The sequence below is a fragment of the Sturnira hondurensis genome, unplaced genomic scaffold (assembly GCF_014824575.4).
Source record: "Sturnira hondurensis isolate 20B ecotype Veracruz unplaced genomic scaffold, ASM1482457v3 Scaffold0021214, whole genome shotgun sequence".
Classification (NCBI taxonomy): Eukaryota; Metazoa; Chordata; class Mammalia; order Chiroptera; family Phyllostomidae; genus Sturnira; species Sturnira hondurensis.
In genome coordinates this window covers 11,870,507-11,886,238 of record NW_028093845.1, presented here as the reverse complement: position 1 = coordinate 11,886,238, position 15,732 = coordinate 11,870,507, and the positions used below count along the sequence as shown (strand labels likewise).

The 15,732-nt window shown below is 33.2% G+C and overlaps 1 protein-coding gene across 4 annotated transcripts in view; it reads right to left on the bottom strand.

Annotated features, from left to right (window-relative positions):
• Positions 1-832: 832 nt before the first annotated feature.
• Positions 833-15,732, bottom strand: part of UBE2D3 (ubiquitin conjugating enzyme E2 D3) — a 29,828-nt gene continuing 14,928 nt past the window's right edge. For 2 of the 4 annotated variants that reach the window (XM_037031879.1, XM_037031878.1), the window contains exons 5-8: positions 9,154-9,231; positions 7,464-7,569; positions 5,520-5,613; positions 1,930-3,686 (exon numbers count right to left, since the gene is read on the bottom strand). In XM_037031879.1, coding sequence (XP_036887774.1) covers positions 3,641-3,686; positions 5,520-5,613; positions 7,464-7,569; positions 9,154-9,231 — 324 coding nt within the window. In that variant the 3' untranslated portion in view covers positions 1,930-3,640. Of the gene's footprint in view, positions 3,687-5,499; positions 5,614-7,463; positions 7,570-9,153; positions 9,232-15,732 lie in introns of those variants that run through there. The other 2 variants (XM_037031880.1, XM_037031881.1) reach the window with 2 other exon arrangements.

Here is a 15,732-nt window from a genome sequence, read left to right as displayed (position 1 = left end):
CTCCAACCATATGTAACATTTGTACAAAAAAATACAAGAATTGAAAAAGACCACAGAATGAGACCAGTGTTCAAATCCGTATTCAGCTAAACTACATTTAGCAGACTTTTGTACCTACTCTTTAAATAGTACCTGGACATTGGTTGAATTACACATAGGTGAAAATAAAATCAGACACAAATTTGAATGTCATGGTGCCTAGCTATTACTCAGTTAATTGTAGGATATTAATGTTATCTTAAATGTGTAAATCAACCTACACTATTCATCAAAGAACTACATACTTGTCAATTATACACAAATGTAGTACTTGAGCATACAATATAACTGAAGTTCTTATAGCCATGAAAGAGGAAGACTTGTAAAAATAACTCTAGGGTTCAAGGGTTACTGTGTTACCAAGGGGAGCTAGAATTTAGTTGACTTAAGACATGCTACTGGGTGCCACACTGTTTCTGAATCAGTAGTGGTCCTGCCGTGAAGCCTGATACTTTCCATTGAAACAAACTTCCCAAATGATACTGATATTGCCAGTCTTGAGACCACTTCTGAGAACCACTGTCCTGAATTCTTTATAGTTTTAACTCCTAAATTCAAAATAGCATTTACAAACATTAAAGTGTGGATTTCACATTAGCTGGAATTACTGAGTAAGACCAGTGTGTCTTTAAACAGGCTTTAATGGTAACAATTCCTTTAAGCTCAACCTTAGCTATTACAAGTGTTATGCAGATGTTACTAGACATTTAGTGACTTGCACTGGGTTCCTCATAAAATAGAAGACATTCACTTAAAAGTATAATCAACAATCATTAACAGTTTTGTTATGCCAATACAAAACATGGCTAATTTGAGTCACCCCCCAAATCACTAACACAGCATAATCAGTATCTGAAGCGTATTTCAACTAAGCCATTAAAAAAAAAGTGAGTGTTCACTACCCCTGAGACCACTAGTTAACTGTGGTTCATACTTTAAAAAAAAAAAAAAAGTGAGTACACCCACACAAGAAAGCTAGTTTGTGTGTTTTGTTTTTTTTTAAATCTGATTATCACATTGCAAACTTGCCCAGGAACAAAAATGAGTCACTTACATAATTTGCCATTAGTAAGTCAACTGGACTGTAACTCTCATAGGTTAATAGAAACTAAGTATTTGAGTTTGTGCATTAAGATACAGAAAATATTTACGAAGAACCAAAATCAATTTTTAATCTGCTAATATTCACTAAAGTCCTACACATGGCACTAGTAATGTAATGGGAAAAAGAGGGCAAATTCTTGGATTCTTTCGAAGGATTCATTGGAGATGAAGTCCAGTGTCCATACACTCTAAACTGTTGGTTTTCCAGGTACTTTTTACTATTCCCTTAAACCTGGAGAAGCCTTTATGGCTTATTCCCTTAGAACTGAAACGAAAATGTTGTAGAAAGCATTGTCAGATACAGAGAACTGGACACATCTTTAAACCACCAATATTTTAAATAAGTAATCTCTATAAATACTTAAGACCTATGGCTAAAGAGGTCAATTTGAAAGCTAATTAGCAACCCAGAAGCTATTTTATTGATACTTGATATGCCCACTAAAAAGCTGTTATTTTTATGATTCTCAGAATTATTTTGATTAGAGCCAAAGAACAGTATTTCTTAGTAGCTTGGAGAGCAGCATGTTACTAATTTATCACTTGTAATCTGAATCTGAAAGTTTCAATAGTTATGACATCTACTCAAGTATTTAAAAGCAAAAAAGTGGAAAAAAAACAAAACCCCTCACTCATTGAAAAATTGTATAGTTGAATTATTTCTCAATGCTTATTACAGAATTAACAAAGCCAGAACATTTTTGGAAGGCATGCATTTCACTTCCAGTTTAGAGAACCTTAGTCAATAAATCATGTCCAAACTACATATTAAAATGTTTATAAAAATCAAGCTTTAACATTTATTTTATATCTAGCTTTCCACATCTGTGCAGACAAGGAGTAAGATTGCACATAAGGTAAGCAGTGCAAAAATGTGGAAGTGGAGAAAAGTCACAGACGTGCTACAAATTGAATACAGGATTTTAAAGAAAGCAATGGACAAATCAAAATAACTAGGAAAAAAGTAAAACTATATGGTGAGAATTAGGAAGGGTGAAGAAATGATAATGCCCTTGTTACTACAGAAATTAGTGGCACACATAGCACTTGTCAAACAAAAAATTATCCAATAGCATTGACTTTTATTCATTCATGTTAAGTCACCTGAAATGATATCTGTTGCATTTAAATGCTCATTAATGTAAATGGCTGAACAAATCCATTTCAATGGATACTCAATATCCCACATAGTTAAAAGTTACTTAACACAGCCTCATGACAACTCCCACACCAAAACAGTACTTTATTTTGTAAATTTAAACCCATTATTACTCCCATGTTATGGTTTTTTAGCTGTCAAGTGTACAAGATAAAGAAAAAATTTAGTTCGATGGGGGTTGCACCTGGAAAATAAATTTCCTAAACTCCATATACATGTCCAAAACTGCTGGGTCCCAAGTCCATCTATGAACTCCAGGGTTGCCGGTATCATGTGCAGCATACTAAAGCTACACTATCCGAATAGCTTATTAATTCTGCAGAAATCAGGTCAATCAATGTGTCAACCTGTAACAGACTGTGCACTTTTAACTGAACATGGTAAAATATTCACTCTTTTGAACTTTACATCATCATTTGATGTCAAACAAGGAAGGAAATCCCAACAGTATATACAAAAACAGTTTTGCATTTACAAAAGATTGTTTCCCATACTGATTAATCCAGGCGGCTAACTCATTGGTTTATGCAACTTTATTGAAGAAAAATAAATCAATTACTAGCAGAGCTATTAGTTGATCACTCATCCATTGACAACTTGCATCATTTATTCAGTGCTATATTAAACAGTGTATTGGAAGATAGATTAACTAATAGCTCCAAGCCTCCTAACAATTTAAATGAAAATTACAAAATGTTTGAGACCCTATTTTGGAATACAAAGGGTGTTTGACTTCCAATTTCCATTCTCTGTAGAACAAGAACAGGTCATTCCTTTATTGACATGCATAAAATACATCACATTTTCTGTTCTGCTGATGCTATAAATTCAATACCAATTCTCCAGCCACATCAGTTATGAGCATAAAGTATATCATGTAACCTCAGATCTCTAACAGTGGAAGGCTTATACAAGAATGGATGCTGCTACAACAATGCTGCTTCCTTTGAGGCGACAACTGAGCATCCATCTCCCTCCCCCTCAGATGATTTCTTCAGCATGTTAGAGCAGTGAGGAATGGTTTAGTCTCATAACCAAGTTAGAGTGAAGACATTGGCCACATAATACACATGCTCCATTTTTTAAAAAATTCTGAATCTTGGGCAACTGTTCTCTTGTAACTACTTTACAGTTTCTAAAAGCAGTTATTGTCCAAAGCTGGAAGAACTTAAGTCTTCTCAGATGAGCATGTGAATGAATGGAGGGAGGTAAACAAAAAATAAAATTAAAAAAGATGAGGTCTGATAGGGGAGCAGCCGGATAAGAAAATCAAAAAAGGAACAGTAATTTAAAGTTTATTCCAGCTATAATGCAGGTTATTCTGACTTTAAGGTAGCATCACATGGCATACTTCTGAGTCCATTCCCGAGATATTCTGTTGTACCTGTAAATAAAGAATGTTATTTTAAAAGTTAAAATAAAAAATACTTAAAGGAGAAAAACTTCTATTTTACCTCCAGACTTGTCGTGGAGCCAATCTAATGGTTATAGTTGAAATAAAGCTAACTGGGAGAATTAATATTGGCACTCAAAGCATTGTGGGAAATGAGAACCTTATGCTCCCCGCCCCCGAAAATGCCCCCCCACTACAAGTATTTTACCAAACAAAATAAAGTGGCACTGACATTGGGAAGGCTAATAAAAATGAAAGACCTTTTATCTGAGCTAATGTTCTTAGAAAATCTATAATTAGTATCTATTCCAATAAATTTTAACATTTAAAAAATTATTTTCCAGTTCATCATGGAGTTATGCCAGAACAGTATACATTCTATACATGTATAGAAATTTCCATCAAAGCCAAGAACTGTTAACTAAACCATTTTACCTGAATCCTAGACTTTACTTGACCTTGGGTAATACCAGAAGAGAAAACGCCTTGGAGATTGGCACTGGCAGAAGATTAAGAAGACATTGGGGAGTACGGTAAAAAAACAGTTTTGAAGAGGAGGTGGGTATGTGAGGTATGATTCATTAGAAATGTGTCATTTTTAAATAGTCTGTTGATTGTGGAGATAACAAGCCCCACTCTTGAGATCTGATGAATGGGAATGTGTAGGAGTACTACTAGAAGCATCTTCGCTTAAAAAGATCAACAGGTAATTCACACACAAGCAAGGTTATTTATTCTTGAGGAGGATCACTAATATTGATCGATAAATATCATCATCTCTCCCCTTTTCACTCTCTCATGCCATAGTCTTACTTACCAATGAAAAAATGTAATGATAACTAAGAAATGAATATACATACAGGGGCACAAAATAACTTTTAGATATTTATGGTTTGAACTTTATAAAGTATTAACTTCATTTCAAACCAAGAACTAAACAGGGTTGAACCACTTTTCTCAACTTAAAATATAGTTCTCTCCACAATTCATGGTTACCTTTAAGGATACCCTCTCAAAATGCCAGCACTTTAAAATGATGGTTTCATTTAGCATACAGGGAGCCACAACGTAGAGCTGACACTAATGCATGCATGTCAGTAATGAAGATTTAGTTTAAATGCTTAGGCTTAATTAAAAGTTTTCCCCTCACATTATTATCTTGGCAAATTTGAGCTACATCACCACATTCCATACAGTATTGGTATAAAGTTTAAAATATAACAATTTGAAAATTAAAATTTAAACACCTTGGAGTTTTGAAAGATACTAAATTTCCACTTCTTACTAGTGCTATATAACTGCTGTGTCATGCAAAAATACTCTCAAGCAATAATAGCTACTGGGTATGCTTTCACGCTAAACAGATCAAGCAGTTAAAGGAACAGTTTTCAGAAAACTGCCACATTGGTTACCTTTTGTTAGTTAATACAATACAGTGCCTTAGAGCATGCAGCACTCAAGTGCTGGCAGTACCATAATAAGCGCACCATAGAGTGCAGATCCTCTTACCCTACAACATAGCGTATTTCTCTGTCCACTCTCTTGCTAACCTATTGTACCTAATTGAACAAGTATACTTTGCATTAATGATAAGACAAAAATTATAATGGCGAGGCTGTACACAAAAATAATTCAAATATTTGAGAAATTTAGATGAAATTTTTACAGTAGTACCAATATTTTTTTCAAAAACTTAATTGGGGTGAAGAATTGCTTTCTTCCCAAAGCTTAATAATTCAGGTGACAAAGTATAGAACAGGTTAGAAAAACAAAACATAAGAAAAAAAAGCTTTATATTATTTTCTTAAATTACTACATACTTACTTATCTCTGTCTGTTTTATAGATCCGTGCAATCTCTGGCACTAGGGGGTCATCTGGGTTTGGATCACATAGCAGTGAACAAATGGATAAAAGAACTGCAAGAAAACAAATGTCACTCATCATCAGGACAGTGGATAAAGAAGAGTGTATTTAAAAACACTATTAAAAAAAATAAATAAAAATAAAAACACTATTATACCCATTTAAATCAATGGACAGATCATCCAGATGAAAAAATCATTAAGAAAACAATGGCCTGAAATGTCAACAATTAGATAATTTAAGAACATTTTATCCAAAACAATAGAACATACATTTTAAGTGCACATAGAACATTCCTGATATATTTTAGGCCATAAAACAAGTCTCAATAAATTAAAGACTGAAATTTTATGAAGCATCTTTTCTGACCACAACAGTACGAAATTAAAAACTTATAATCCTCAAAATATTTTTATTAACTTGTATCTTAATCTCAATGAGATAAAGACTTACAGATATTTTACTTCACAGGAGATAAGCTCCTGCTAAATAAATGCTAAAAACATAGCTTTGTTGGGATCAAGTTTAGTACTAGCTATAAAAACTGCCAAACTCAATATAGTCAAATAACGGCATATTAGTTTGTTATCTTTAAAAATAATTAAGCAGAATTAGAATATAAGTCACCGGGGTTTCTTGGTACTCTGAGGGTGAAAAATAACTGGAGTAAGAATATTCGGAAAACATCCTTACCATTTTATTCTTAGCTAATCAGCATAAGAAGGTATCCAGTCTCTATCCTATCCTACTCCCAGGGAGGTTCCACAAAACTGTGTTTTGTTCCCTTGAATTTGTAAGGCGGAAGCCATATACCCAAGAGTATTGGCTAAGTCGAACAACGCCAAGATCTATTACTAACTGAGCTTTCAATATCCTATCTAATTCATTTTAAATGCCTGTTGGGTGAAAAATCATTAATGTAATATACTACAGAAAATGTAACTTCACATCCAAGTGCTGGAGCAAGGGACACATAAAAACTGGAAAACTAGTATTTAAGGTATTCACAATACCAGATATTGGTGGTAAGAGAACCTAATTTGAAAGAAAACGGCAATGTATCCAAGACAGTGAAAATAAGTCTAAAACTATGTCATACTTGAAAAAAATTATGGCAGCATTAACCGAAATTGTTTTTCTCTCCACTAAAAATGATTCTAGTTTTAAGTTTGAGAAATGCTATACCTACCACCCCTTAAAGAGAGTCAAACGCACTGTACAAACAAATGAACCTAAGTAATGCTAAGCCAATACCATAAACTGAAAATTACTGAAAGCAGACTTCCTTCCCATTAGTTTTGTGATATGTGTTTTTATCTGTGGGGTAAAAGTGACATAAAAGGCACCAGATTCATTCAAAAAGGTGAGAGAGATACTCTATTTCCATCTGGGATATTCACATGGAGACTGGGCAACTTGTTAAGATGACACACAATACAATAAATCCCTATTAAAAGTAAAAGAACAGAATTAATCTAGATAGACTTCCAAGAGGATTCTCTCATTTTCAGACTATTATTAAGTAGGAACAACCTACTATGTCCACATAATACTTTCCTAAAATTTTTTTTAAAGGCTTCAAAATGCCTTCTATTGGAAAAACAAGTAGACAAAACCAAAAATGTCCTGCAATGGAAATCTCAAGATATAAAGTGTCCTTTAAATTTAGGTACACCATTTTAGTTAAGACAATAAGTAATCAAGTGAGATGTGCAAGTAGCTTCAGATGGAAAAATACTACAGGAATCAATGAAAAATAAACTTTGCTTTTAATATTTGCTATTATTTGCAAATATTGCCCCAACACCCTAATTTGAATTTTAACTTAGCCCACAAAATCTCTTCAATCAATACCGCTAAAAGAGCAGAGCAATTCAAGACTATTCCTCTAAAAGTATTTTACCTTTAGAAATAGTTAAAGCAGGAGACCACTGTGATCTTAGAATATCGAGACAAATGCTGCCATTACTGTTAATATTTGGATGATAAATTCTTGTTGTAAATGCAACCTAAAATTAAACAAAAACATAAAACTTTAGGTTTTTCTTCCAAATAAAAATAAGCATCTTAAATTTAAGTAGAATATTTTTAGCAAGACTAAAAATATTGTCACAGAGAAAAATCAAATGTCTAAAACCTAACTTATATACATAAAAAGACCAGAAATTATAGAGACTGGTTTTTATATTCTGACCAAGATCCCTCAAGGGCTCCCTCTTATTAAAATTAAAATGAAAAATACAACTTTGGGGCAAAATTGTTATTCTCAATGACATGGTGGTATGCTTTGAAGGTTAACTTTGACCCTCTTTTTATTTTAACATTTATTAAAAAAGGAATTGCTGATTGTAACACAAAATTTACAGACCAGCTCATTTAAGATACCAAGTTGCAAAAGTATATTTGCTTGCGTTTCCACTGTACATAAAATATCATATTCTAAAGTAATGTCATACTGCACCCATAAGATGAAGATGATCATAATTAAGAGCCAATGTTCTACATCTACATTATCTCCTATAGTTTATTCATATAGGTTGAATTTGTGCCAAATGCTTTGAAAAGCCAAGGACCATGTTTTGATACCTGTAAACCAGTCCACTTCAGTCCATTTAGCAAATCAATGTTTTGATAGATTTATTCAGCATGTACACAAACTCAAATCCCAAAATGATTATAGTCTGTATCAACTCTAACACAACCACAGTTTAAATTGTAGCCAATATATTTAAATGTATAGCCCTGGCTGGTGTAGCTCAGTGGATTGAGCACAGGCCTGCTAACCTAAAGATCGTGATTCGATTCCCAGTCAGGGCACATGCCTGGGTTGCAGGCCAGTTCCCAGCTGGGAACGCATGAGGCAACCATACATTGATATTTCTCTCCCTCTCTCCTTCCCTTTTCCTCTAAAGACAAATCAATAGATAGATAGATAGAAAGAATGAATAAAATAAAATGTATAGTGAAGTTGAACACTAGAAATCTTTAACAAAATACCAGGGTTAGTAATACAAATTTTGTGTAAAAAAAAGGGAGGAGGGGATTCCACACAGCATATTAGAAACTTACAACATTGAAAATAAAGCAATTCTTATCTCCCTTTACAAAGTTCACATCCAGGTTTAGTTGTTTTAACTGAAGATTAACAATCAGAATTCTATTTCAGTGATTCAATTCAATATACACTCAACCTCATTTACTCTTATCCATTATATACACATATACCAATTTAGCCTTAATCATGCAGAAATTTAATTTCTCTTTTCCTTTTTATTGAAATATAGAATGACAGTAGTTAATAAAATTATATAGCTTTCAGGTGTACAATTCTATAACATATCATCTGTATATGGCATTGTGTGTTCACCCCAAGTCAAGTCTCCTTCTATCACCATTTACCCTCTTCTACCTCCCCCACTCCTCTTTCCCTCTGGTAATGTTCCCTTCCCCCAATCCTTTCATCACCTTTTCCACTCAGCCCCTCAACCCTTCTCTCTGACAGCTGTCTGTCGGTTCCCTATTTCTAAGAATGTTGTATTACTCTGAAATAAAGCATAAATCTATACTAACAGATTTGGGGGGGGGAAATTTACCTTAGGTGGTTTGAAGGGGTAGTCTGTAGGAAAATGAATTGTCAAAAAGAATACACCGCCTTGATATGGGCTGTCGTTCTGTGAAAAGAAAAATATGCTTAACTGATATTTAAAATATTGCTAAATAATCCATATATAAAAATTCCATTTTCTAAGCATCTCTCATACAAAAGAAATCACCTATTTACACAGCAATAAAAGGCTAAATTGTCTAAAATTCAGTTTACATTAATGGAAAAACAATCACAATTTACTACAGAACAATGAACCCTAATTTACTTAGATCCCATTTTACATAAATCACCAAAAGTATTTTAGAAATTATGCAGAATGCAAGTGTTCTAGGTCTTTATTCTCACAAAGGAAAAGTACACCAAGCAATAAAGTCTACATAATAATATATTTTAACAAACTATAATTTGAGAATAAATTCTTAGATCTGTAGAATGATAGTCAAATATTCACAGATGGCTTTGTACTATTCTGGCCACTGGCAAACCAAAATATTAGCTATCGTAGGTAACTATGACAGAACTACTACTACTTCATACAACTACTTCAATAGAAGCAGAAGAGAAACAAACTGCTTTTTAAATAGTTTAATTCTCAATTGGCCCTCAAACTCCTCATTTGAAACCATGGAAATTTTTTCTTCAAAAGTATACTGAATTCTCCACAGTAAATCAATACACAGGATTACTAGATTTGGAAAACAATGTGAAATGTTCATGTTTCCATTTTAACAGAAAACAAATTTCACGCTATAGCAGTATTCTTTCTCCTCTGCTGTTTTGATTATAACTTGATTATGAAAAACTCCCTTGGCAAATAAATATCACATACAATTTCAGTATGAAGCAACATTTGAGTGAAACTACTTGCTAGAACTTTGTATTAATTCAACCAATACCAAGAAAAAGATAACACTGTCCTTATTTTATGGATGAATAAAATGGGGCTTAAACAAGTAATTTAGTCATGTGTACGTGTATCACAGAACCAAGATTCATACCCAGGTCTTACAAAAACTGCTAATCAACACCAAGTAAATAGTGATGACAGAAGTTAGTGACCTAATCAATGATTTTAAGGTAAAAGAAAATACGAAATTGTTTTATTACCCCTGGACAGGCAAAGATGTATGTTAAAATGTAGAGTGACTGAATTATTACCAACATCCACCCCACTCCACTAGAGTATGCATAGCGCGCTAAGAGCACCTTTTCAGTATGCCACTTTCTGGGTGTTAGGTTAAGTAAAAACTTTTACAGTTCTGACACTTTAATGTACCTCAACCCCAAGAACGCTGTAAAATAGTTAAAATACTACTTGAATTAATCTCTCTTCTATATACAAGGGACACAAAGAGAAATTCCTTAATACTGATAGGCTTAGAGTCTGGTAAAGAGACATGAAATGAAATGTTAGATACAAAAAATGAACAGGATATACACCTACTTAAAGTAAGGTCAAGCTACTGATGAAGAATCATTCAAAGAAACATACAATTAGGAAATAAAAAACCTACAATTTAAAGTTAGTCCTTCCTACACCAAACTCCCTCCTTTTTGTATTGTTTATAAAAACAAACAAAAAAAGCCCTAAGACTGCAAAGCTGTATCTGAGAAGTATAGAAAAAAAAAATCAATGTAAAACATTAGAAACTAAAATGAATTTATTAGATTAACATCTTTGTTAATATGGCTATATTAACTAGGAGTAAATGCTTCAAGTAACATACTTTTGTAACATAAGGTAATACTGAAAAATGTGTCTCTACTGCATACAGTGAACAATTTTTTTAAATCCTTTTTTAAAAATAAATAAATAAAACCCAAGTCCAAAAGTTGTTTAAGCTTTCATTCCAAGTTTCATACAGTCAAGTGCTACATCTGCTTCTGAATAAAGGTTATCTAATGAGATTTAGGCAAAGCCAAAATTCACTTCATTTCAATTCAAAAAAAGAATTTATAAAATGAAAGTATTTCAAGGTTACAATTTAACACTAAAATTCCACAAAAGCAAAGAGGAATAACTGGTAAAACCACAAGATGCAGAAGTAATCAAACTATGCCACCTAAAAATCTGAAGCTATACATCAAATTTACCATAAACTGTCAGCAAACAGAAAATACAACAAAGAAAAACAAAGAGGAATAATTTTATTGGTAAATTGACTGAAATCTTAGAAATCCAAAGCTTATTATTGGATCTCTTCTTTCAAGACCTTCTACCCTAGTTTTGCTCCATCCATGCTGCTCCTTCTCAGTGTCAGTCATCTTGCACTATGGCAACCCTTACAATGTTAATATCCACACAGACTCATCATCTTTTCATCTCCTGACCCATACTTATTTTTGGTAACTCTTGAGTCTTTTTCTAATGTAGCTATTCATCGCAGGACATATATTCAAATGCCTACAAGTATTTCTACTTGGATATCTCATGTGTCCAAAACTCCAATCACAATCCTAAGGCCAGAAATCAGGATCTCATTACTGAGTGTCTTATCTCTTCAAAGTAGTTACTGAATTGTAATGAGCCTTAAAATCTCTTGAATTTATCTATCCTACTCTCCCCTTTATACCCCCTGCTACCGTTACTTAGCTCAAGATATTAACTACCATAGCTCCTCGCTTGTGATTTCAGTTCTGCAGTGTTACCCAGTCAGAAAATATTAAATAGAAAATTCAAGAAATAACCAATTTCATGAGTTTTAAATTACATGCTATTCTTAGTGTGCTGCCCCACTTGATCCCACCCCAAACATGACTCATCCCTCTGTCTAGCATACCTAGACTGTATATGTTCCAAGTCCACTAGTCCGTTGGTACAAGATCATAGTATCACAGCACTTATAATCAAATAAGCCTTACTTTACTTAGTAATGACTCCAAGAGTACGGATACTGAAATTTGGGTAGGCCAAAGAAAAGCCAAAAAAGCACTCACTTTTACATGAAAAGGTACACAGTACAGTAAAATATTTTAAGAAAGTCCACAATTCAAATAGCTTTTTAATGATATACTGTATAATTGCTCTATTTTGTTATTGTCCTAATCTTACCGTACCTAAATTATAAATTAAACTTTAGCATAGATATGTATGTATAGGAAAAAACCCATAGTGCATGCACGTGTGTGTGTGTACACACACACACACACACACACAGTCTGGCACTATCCATGACTCCAGGCATCCACTGGGGGTTTTGTCTTAGAAGATATCCCCCCACGAAAAAGGAAGGACTACTCTACTGTTTGTCTACCATTATGGCAATGACTTGCTACTGGTATTCCTGCCTTCACTCTGGCTTTTTCCTCTAATTTGTCCCACACCCTATTGTTTAAGTAAGTGGTCATCTTTAAGACACAAGTTATTCCCCTGGCTTGAAATCTAGCATAGTTTCTAAGATAAAGTTCAAACTCCTAAATGAATGTTTATGATCTGGTTCCCAGCAATCCAAGTCAGTTTTATTTTCCACCAAAATATTCTCTCATTGCTTCACATAAAATAATTGTTTCATATTTTCTTTTTTCCACTGGTTGAAATATTCCTTATCTGCAAGACCTACATAAATATAGCCTTTCCTTCAGTCCAATCTGCTGGCTACCCTTCTCATACCTCTGGTACGTACATTTTAACACACGTATCTTTTCTTACTTTTTAAACTTTTCCTTCCCTCTTCCACTCGACTACAAAGTTTCTTAAATAGTAAAGTACTGAAGGAGAAGAGTTTTTATGTATCATTACACTTTACAGGAAATAACATAATACACTTGACATAAATGGAAGAAATAATGCTTTGGGACCAATAAAATACCAACAAACCAATTTTTAAAATTTCAGGTGGGTTTTTTTTAAGCTGATTCTGCTCAGGCTGTCAAAGGTTACAATATTCAGTTATGGTACAGGCACACCTCATTTTAACAAAAACAAAACAAAAACAAGTTGAAGCCAAGCAGAAATGGTATTTCTTACCAGCAGAAAAAATACAACTCACTTTGTGATACCAGCATTATTGACGTGATGTGGAACTGAACCCACAGTATCTCTTTAGTATGCCTGTACTTTCTTCTGTGGCTATATCATAGATTAGAAGTCACAGTGTGGTTCTCCAAATAATTTTAAAATATTTCTTTCTGCCAGCTTCATTTCCAGTTATTAAAGGAAAATCAAGCATGTAACTATTAAGAATAGGTAAGGAATTTAATTTCTCTTCAATGCATCAATTCTTAGAAGAAATTGCCCGTAATATAGTACTGAAAAGCCGACCAAAGTTTAAAACCCACGTTAACCAGCAATATTCTCAATTATTTCAAAAGTTTAGCTTTTATGAATATTTGTGTTTCCACCTTTAAAAAGAATAAGTCAGCCTATAGTTGTTAGAACCAAGCATTTTTGCCTTTTAATAACCAAGAGCATTCCCTGACTATAATTCACTAAAATTCCATAGTTTTTATTAGAACTTAAATTAGATGCTCTATTCCTTAGAAAGTCAGGAATCTAGTTTTGTGGCAGTCATCACTCTCACTGGCCTGAAGACATACTATTCCAAAGCAAAAACAATGTATTCTTCCAGCAAATCCGCAATTACCAGTTATTACCCCACTGGCTGTTGTTTTGGGCCACATCTACATCCCACAAGGGATAGCATACTAACAAAATAAAGTAATATTTACCTAATCAAACTGTGATGTTTTGACATACAGGTGCAATTAAAAGCCAAAATAATAACACAAGATTTTTCACTGACTACATAGTAAGGGTCCTAATCTTACTGTAACTATTTACAAGTTACTATTTACAAGTCAGCATCTGATCTTAGATGCTCACTTATGAAGAGCACAAGACTGGTATTTTGTATGAGTTTTTATAACCTTTGAATCCTCCTTAAAATTACACAGTGAGAATTAACCTCTCTAGAAAATAAGTACATTTCAGGGAATAATGCAGCAACTGCAGTTGTGGTATAAATGTATTTCTTGTTTTTGTTAATCAGGAAATATTTAAATAGTTCTAAAAATCAAATTTTTTCTTTTTAAGAGAAAACCGTTAGTCATTAAAAAATATCAAAAGACATAATCGGAAAAGTATTTAAATAAACCTTTTGAAAAATAAAAGCTAATTAAGTAAACAACTAAAAAATTGTCCGGATAAGCAATTTTTATATTCTATTCTCTGAAAAATTACTAGTATAAACTACTCATTTATGCTTCACTTTCATTTCACTGTAGGTATACACTTTAACAACAGTTCAGTAAAGTGAAGCCTCAAAAGTCAAGCAGAAAAACTTCACACTGGTTTTAAGAGTTGGTTTGTTATGCACACCATCCAGCTGGAATTGATTACCAACTCTCTTTTGTATTAGTACTGACAACTAATTTTTATAATGAGACTATGTTAAAGCACCCACAAGATTAAAAAAAAGAGCTTTATTTGTACAAATATAATAAGGCATTTTATTGAATTCTTTGCTTTCAAAATTAGTGATAATGGAAAAATTCTAAAAGATGCAACTTTAAGTGCCTTGGGTAGGCAACATGGAGATCTGGTAGAAACCATGACAGACAAACTCCATCTAAAAGTGGGAAGCAGCTACTGCTCTACCCCAAGTTACTACTGCTTTTGAGAATGAGAGGGCCTAGTCGGAGGCTAGCTGGCTGGCTGGCTGGCTGATTTGTTTGTTTGAAATAAAAACATTGCCAAATTTTAAAACACTTCATGGACCAAAATGGGTAAAGCCACTTGTTAAGTAATGTGTTACTAAAAATAATCTGTTAGCAATTAGAAAAAGCAGCACTTTAAAAGCAAAATAAAGTAAGTGCTTGAGATGGAAAATGAATAATCCTGACTTTGTAGTTTTTATTGGAATCTACATATACTTCACATTATTAAATTAACTATACCACCTTCTCCTCTAAATCTGATTTAATGTTTCATAATCTTCCTACCTCTAGGTCATAATATTTCATAATCATTCTAAATCATCTCTGCTTGTTTCCCATAAATTTCTTCTATTAAGCATTTTATACATATTACTTAGTTCCCATATTTTAGTTGCCTGCCTCCCAGTAGATTTTAAGTTTCCTAAAGATTGAGAGGGATTACGTCTATTATGTTCATTAGCATCCTTCATGGCTGCACATAGCAGGGGCTCACATTAGTTGAGATAGAAAAAAGGATTAAAAATGTCAATCAGAACTGCTGAACAACAATTGCTGATCCAACTTTTCCAAGGGCTATTCTCCTTTTAAAATTATAAACATCTACTTAATGACCATTATCTCACCCTAACACATTATTGCCATTTATGCTGAGATTAAACCATTAAAAAAAGAAGAAAGCAGAACATTCAGTAAGACACACATATAACTTAGCATAGAAATCTGAAAGTGCCTTCTAAGTCAAAAAAATAAATAAATAAATAAAGTTAAGTATTGTGCAAGATACAGTCTTACCCCAGGATGTTTTACTGCGTTCTAATTCTGTGAAATTCTTAGATGGTATCCATAATTCTGAATATTCAATTATCCAGCATATACAGTTTCTTATCTACCCAGGATAGAAAGGAATTTT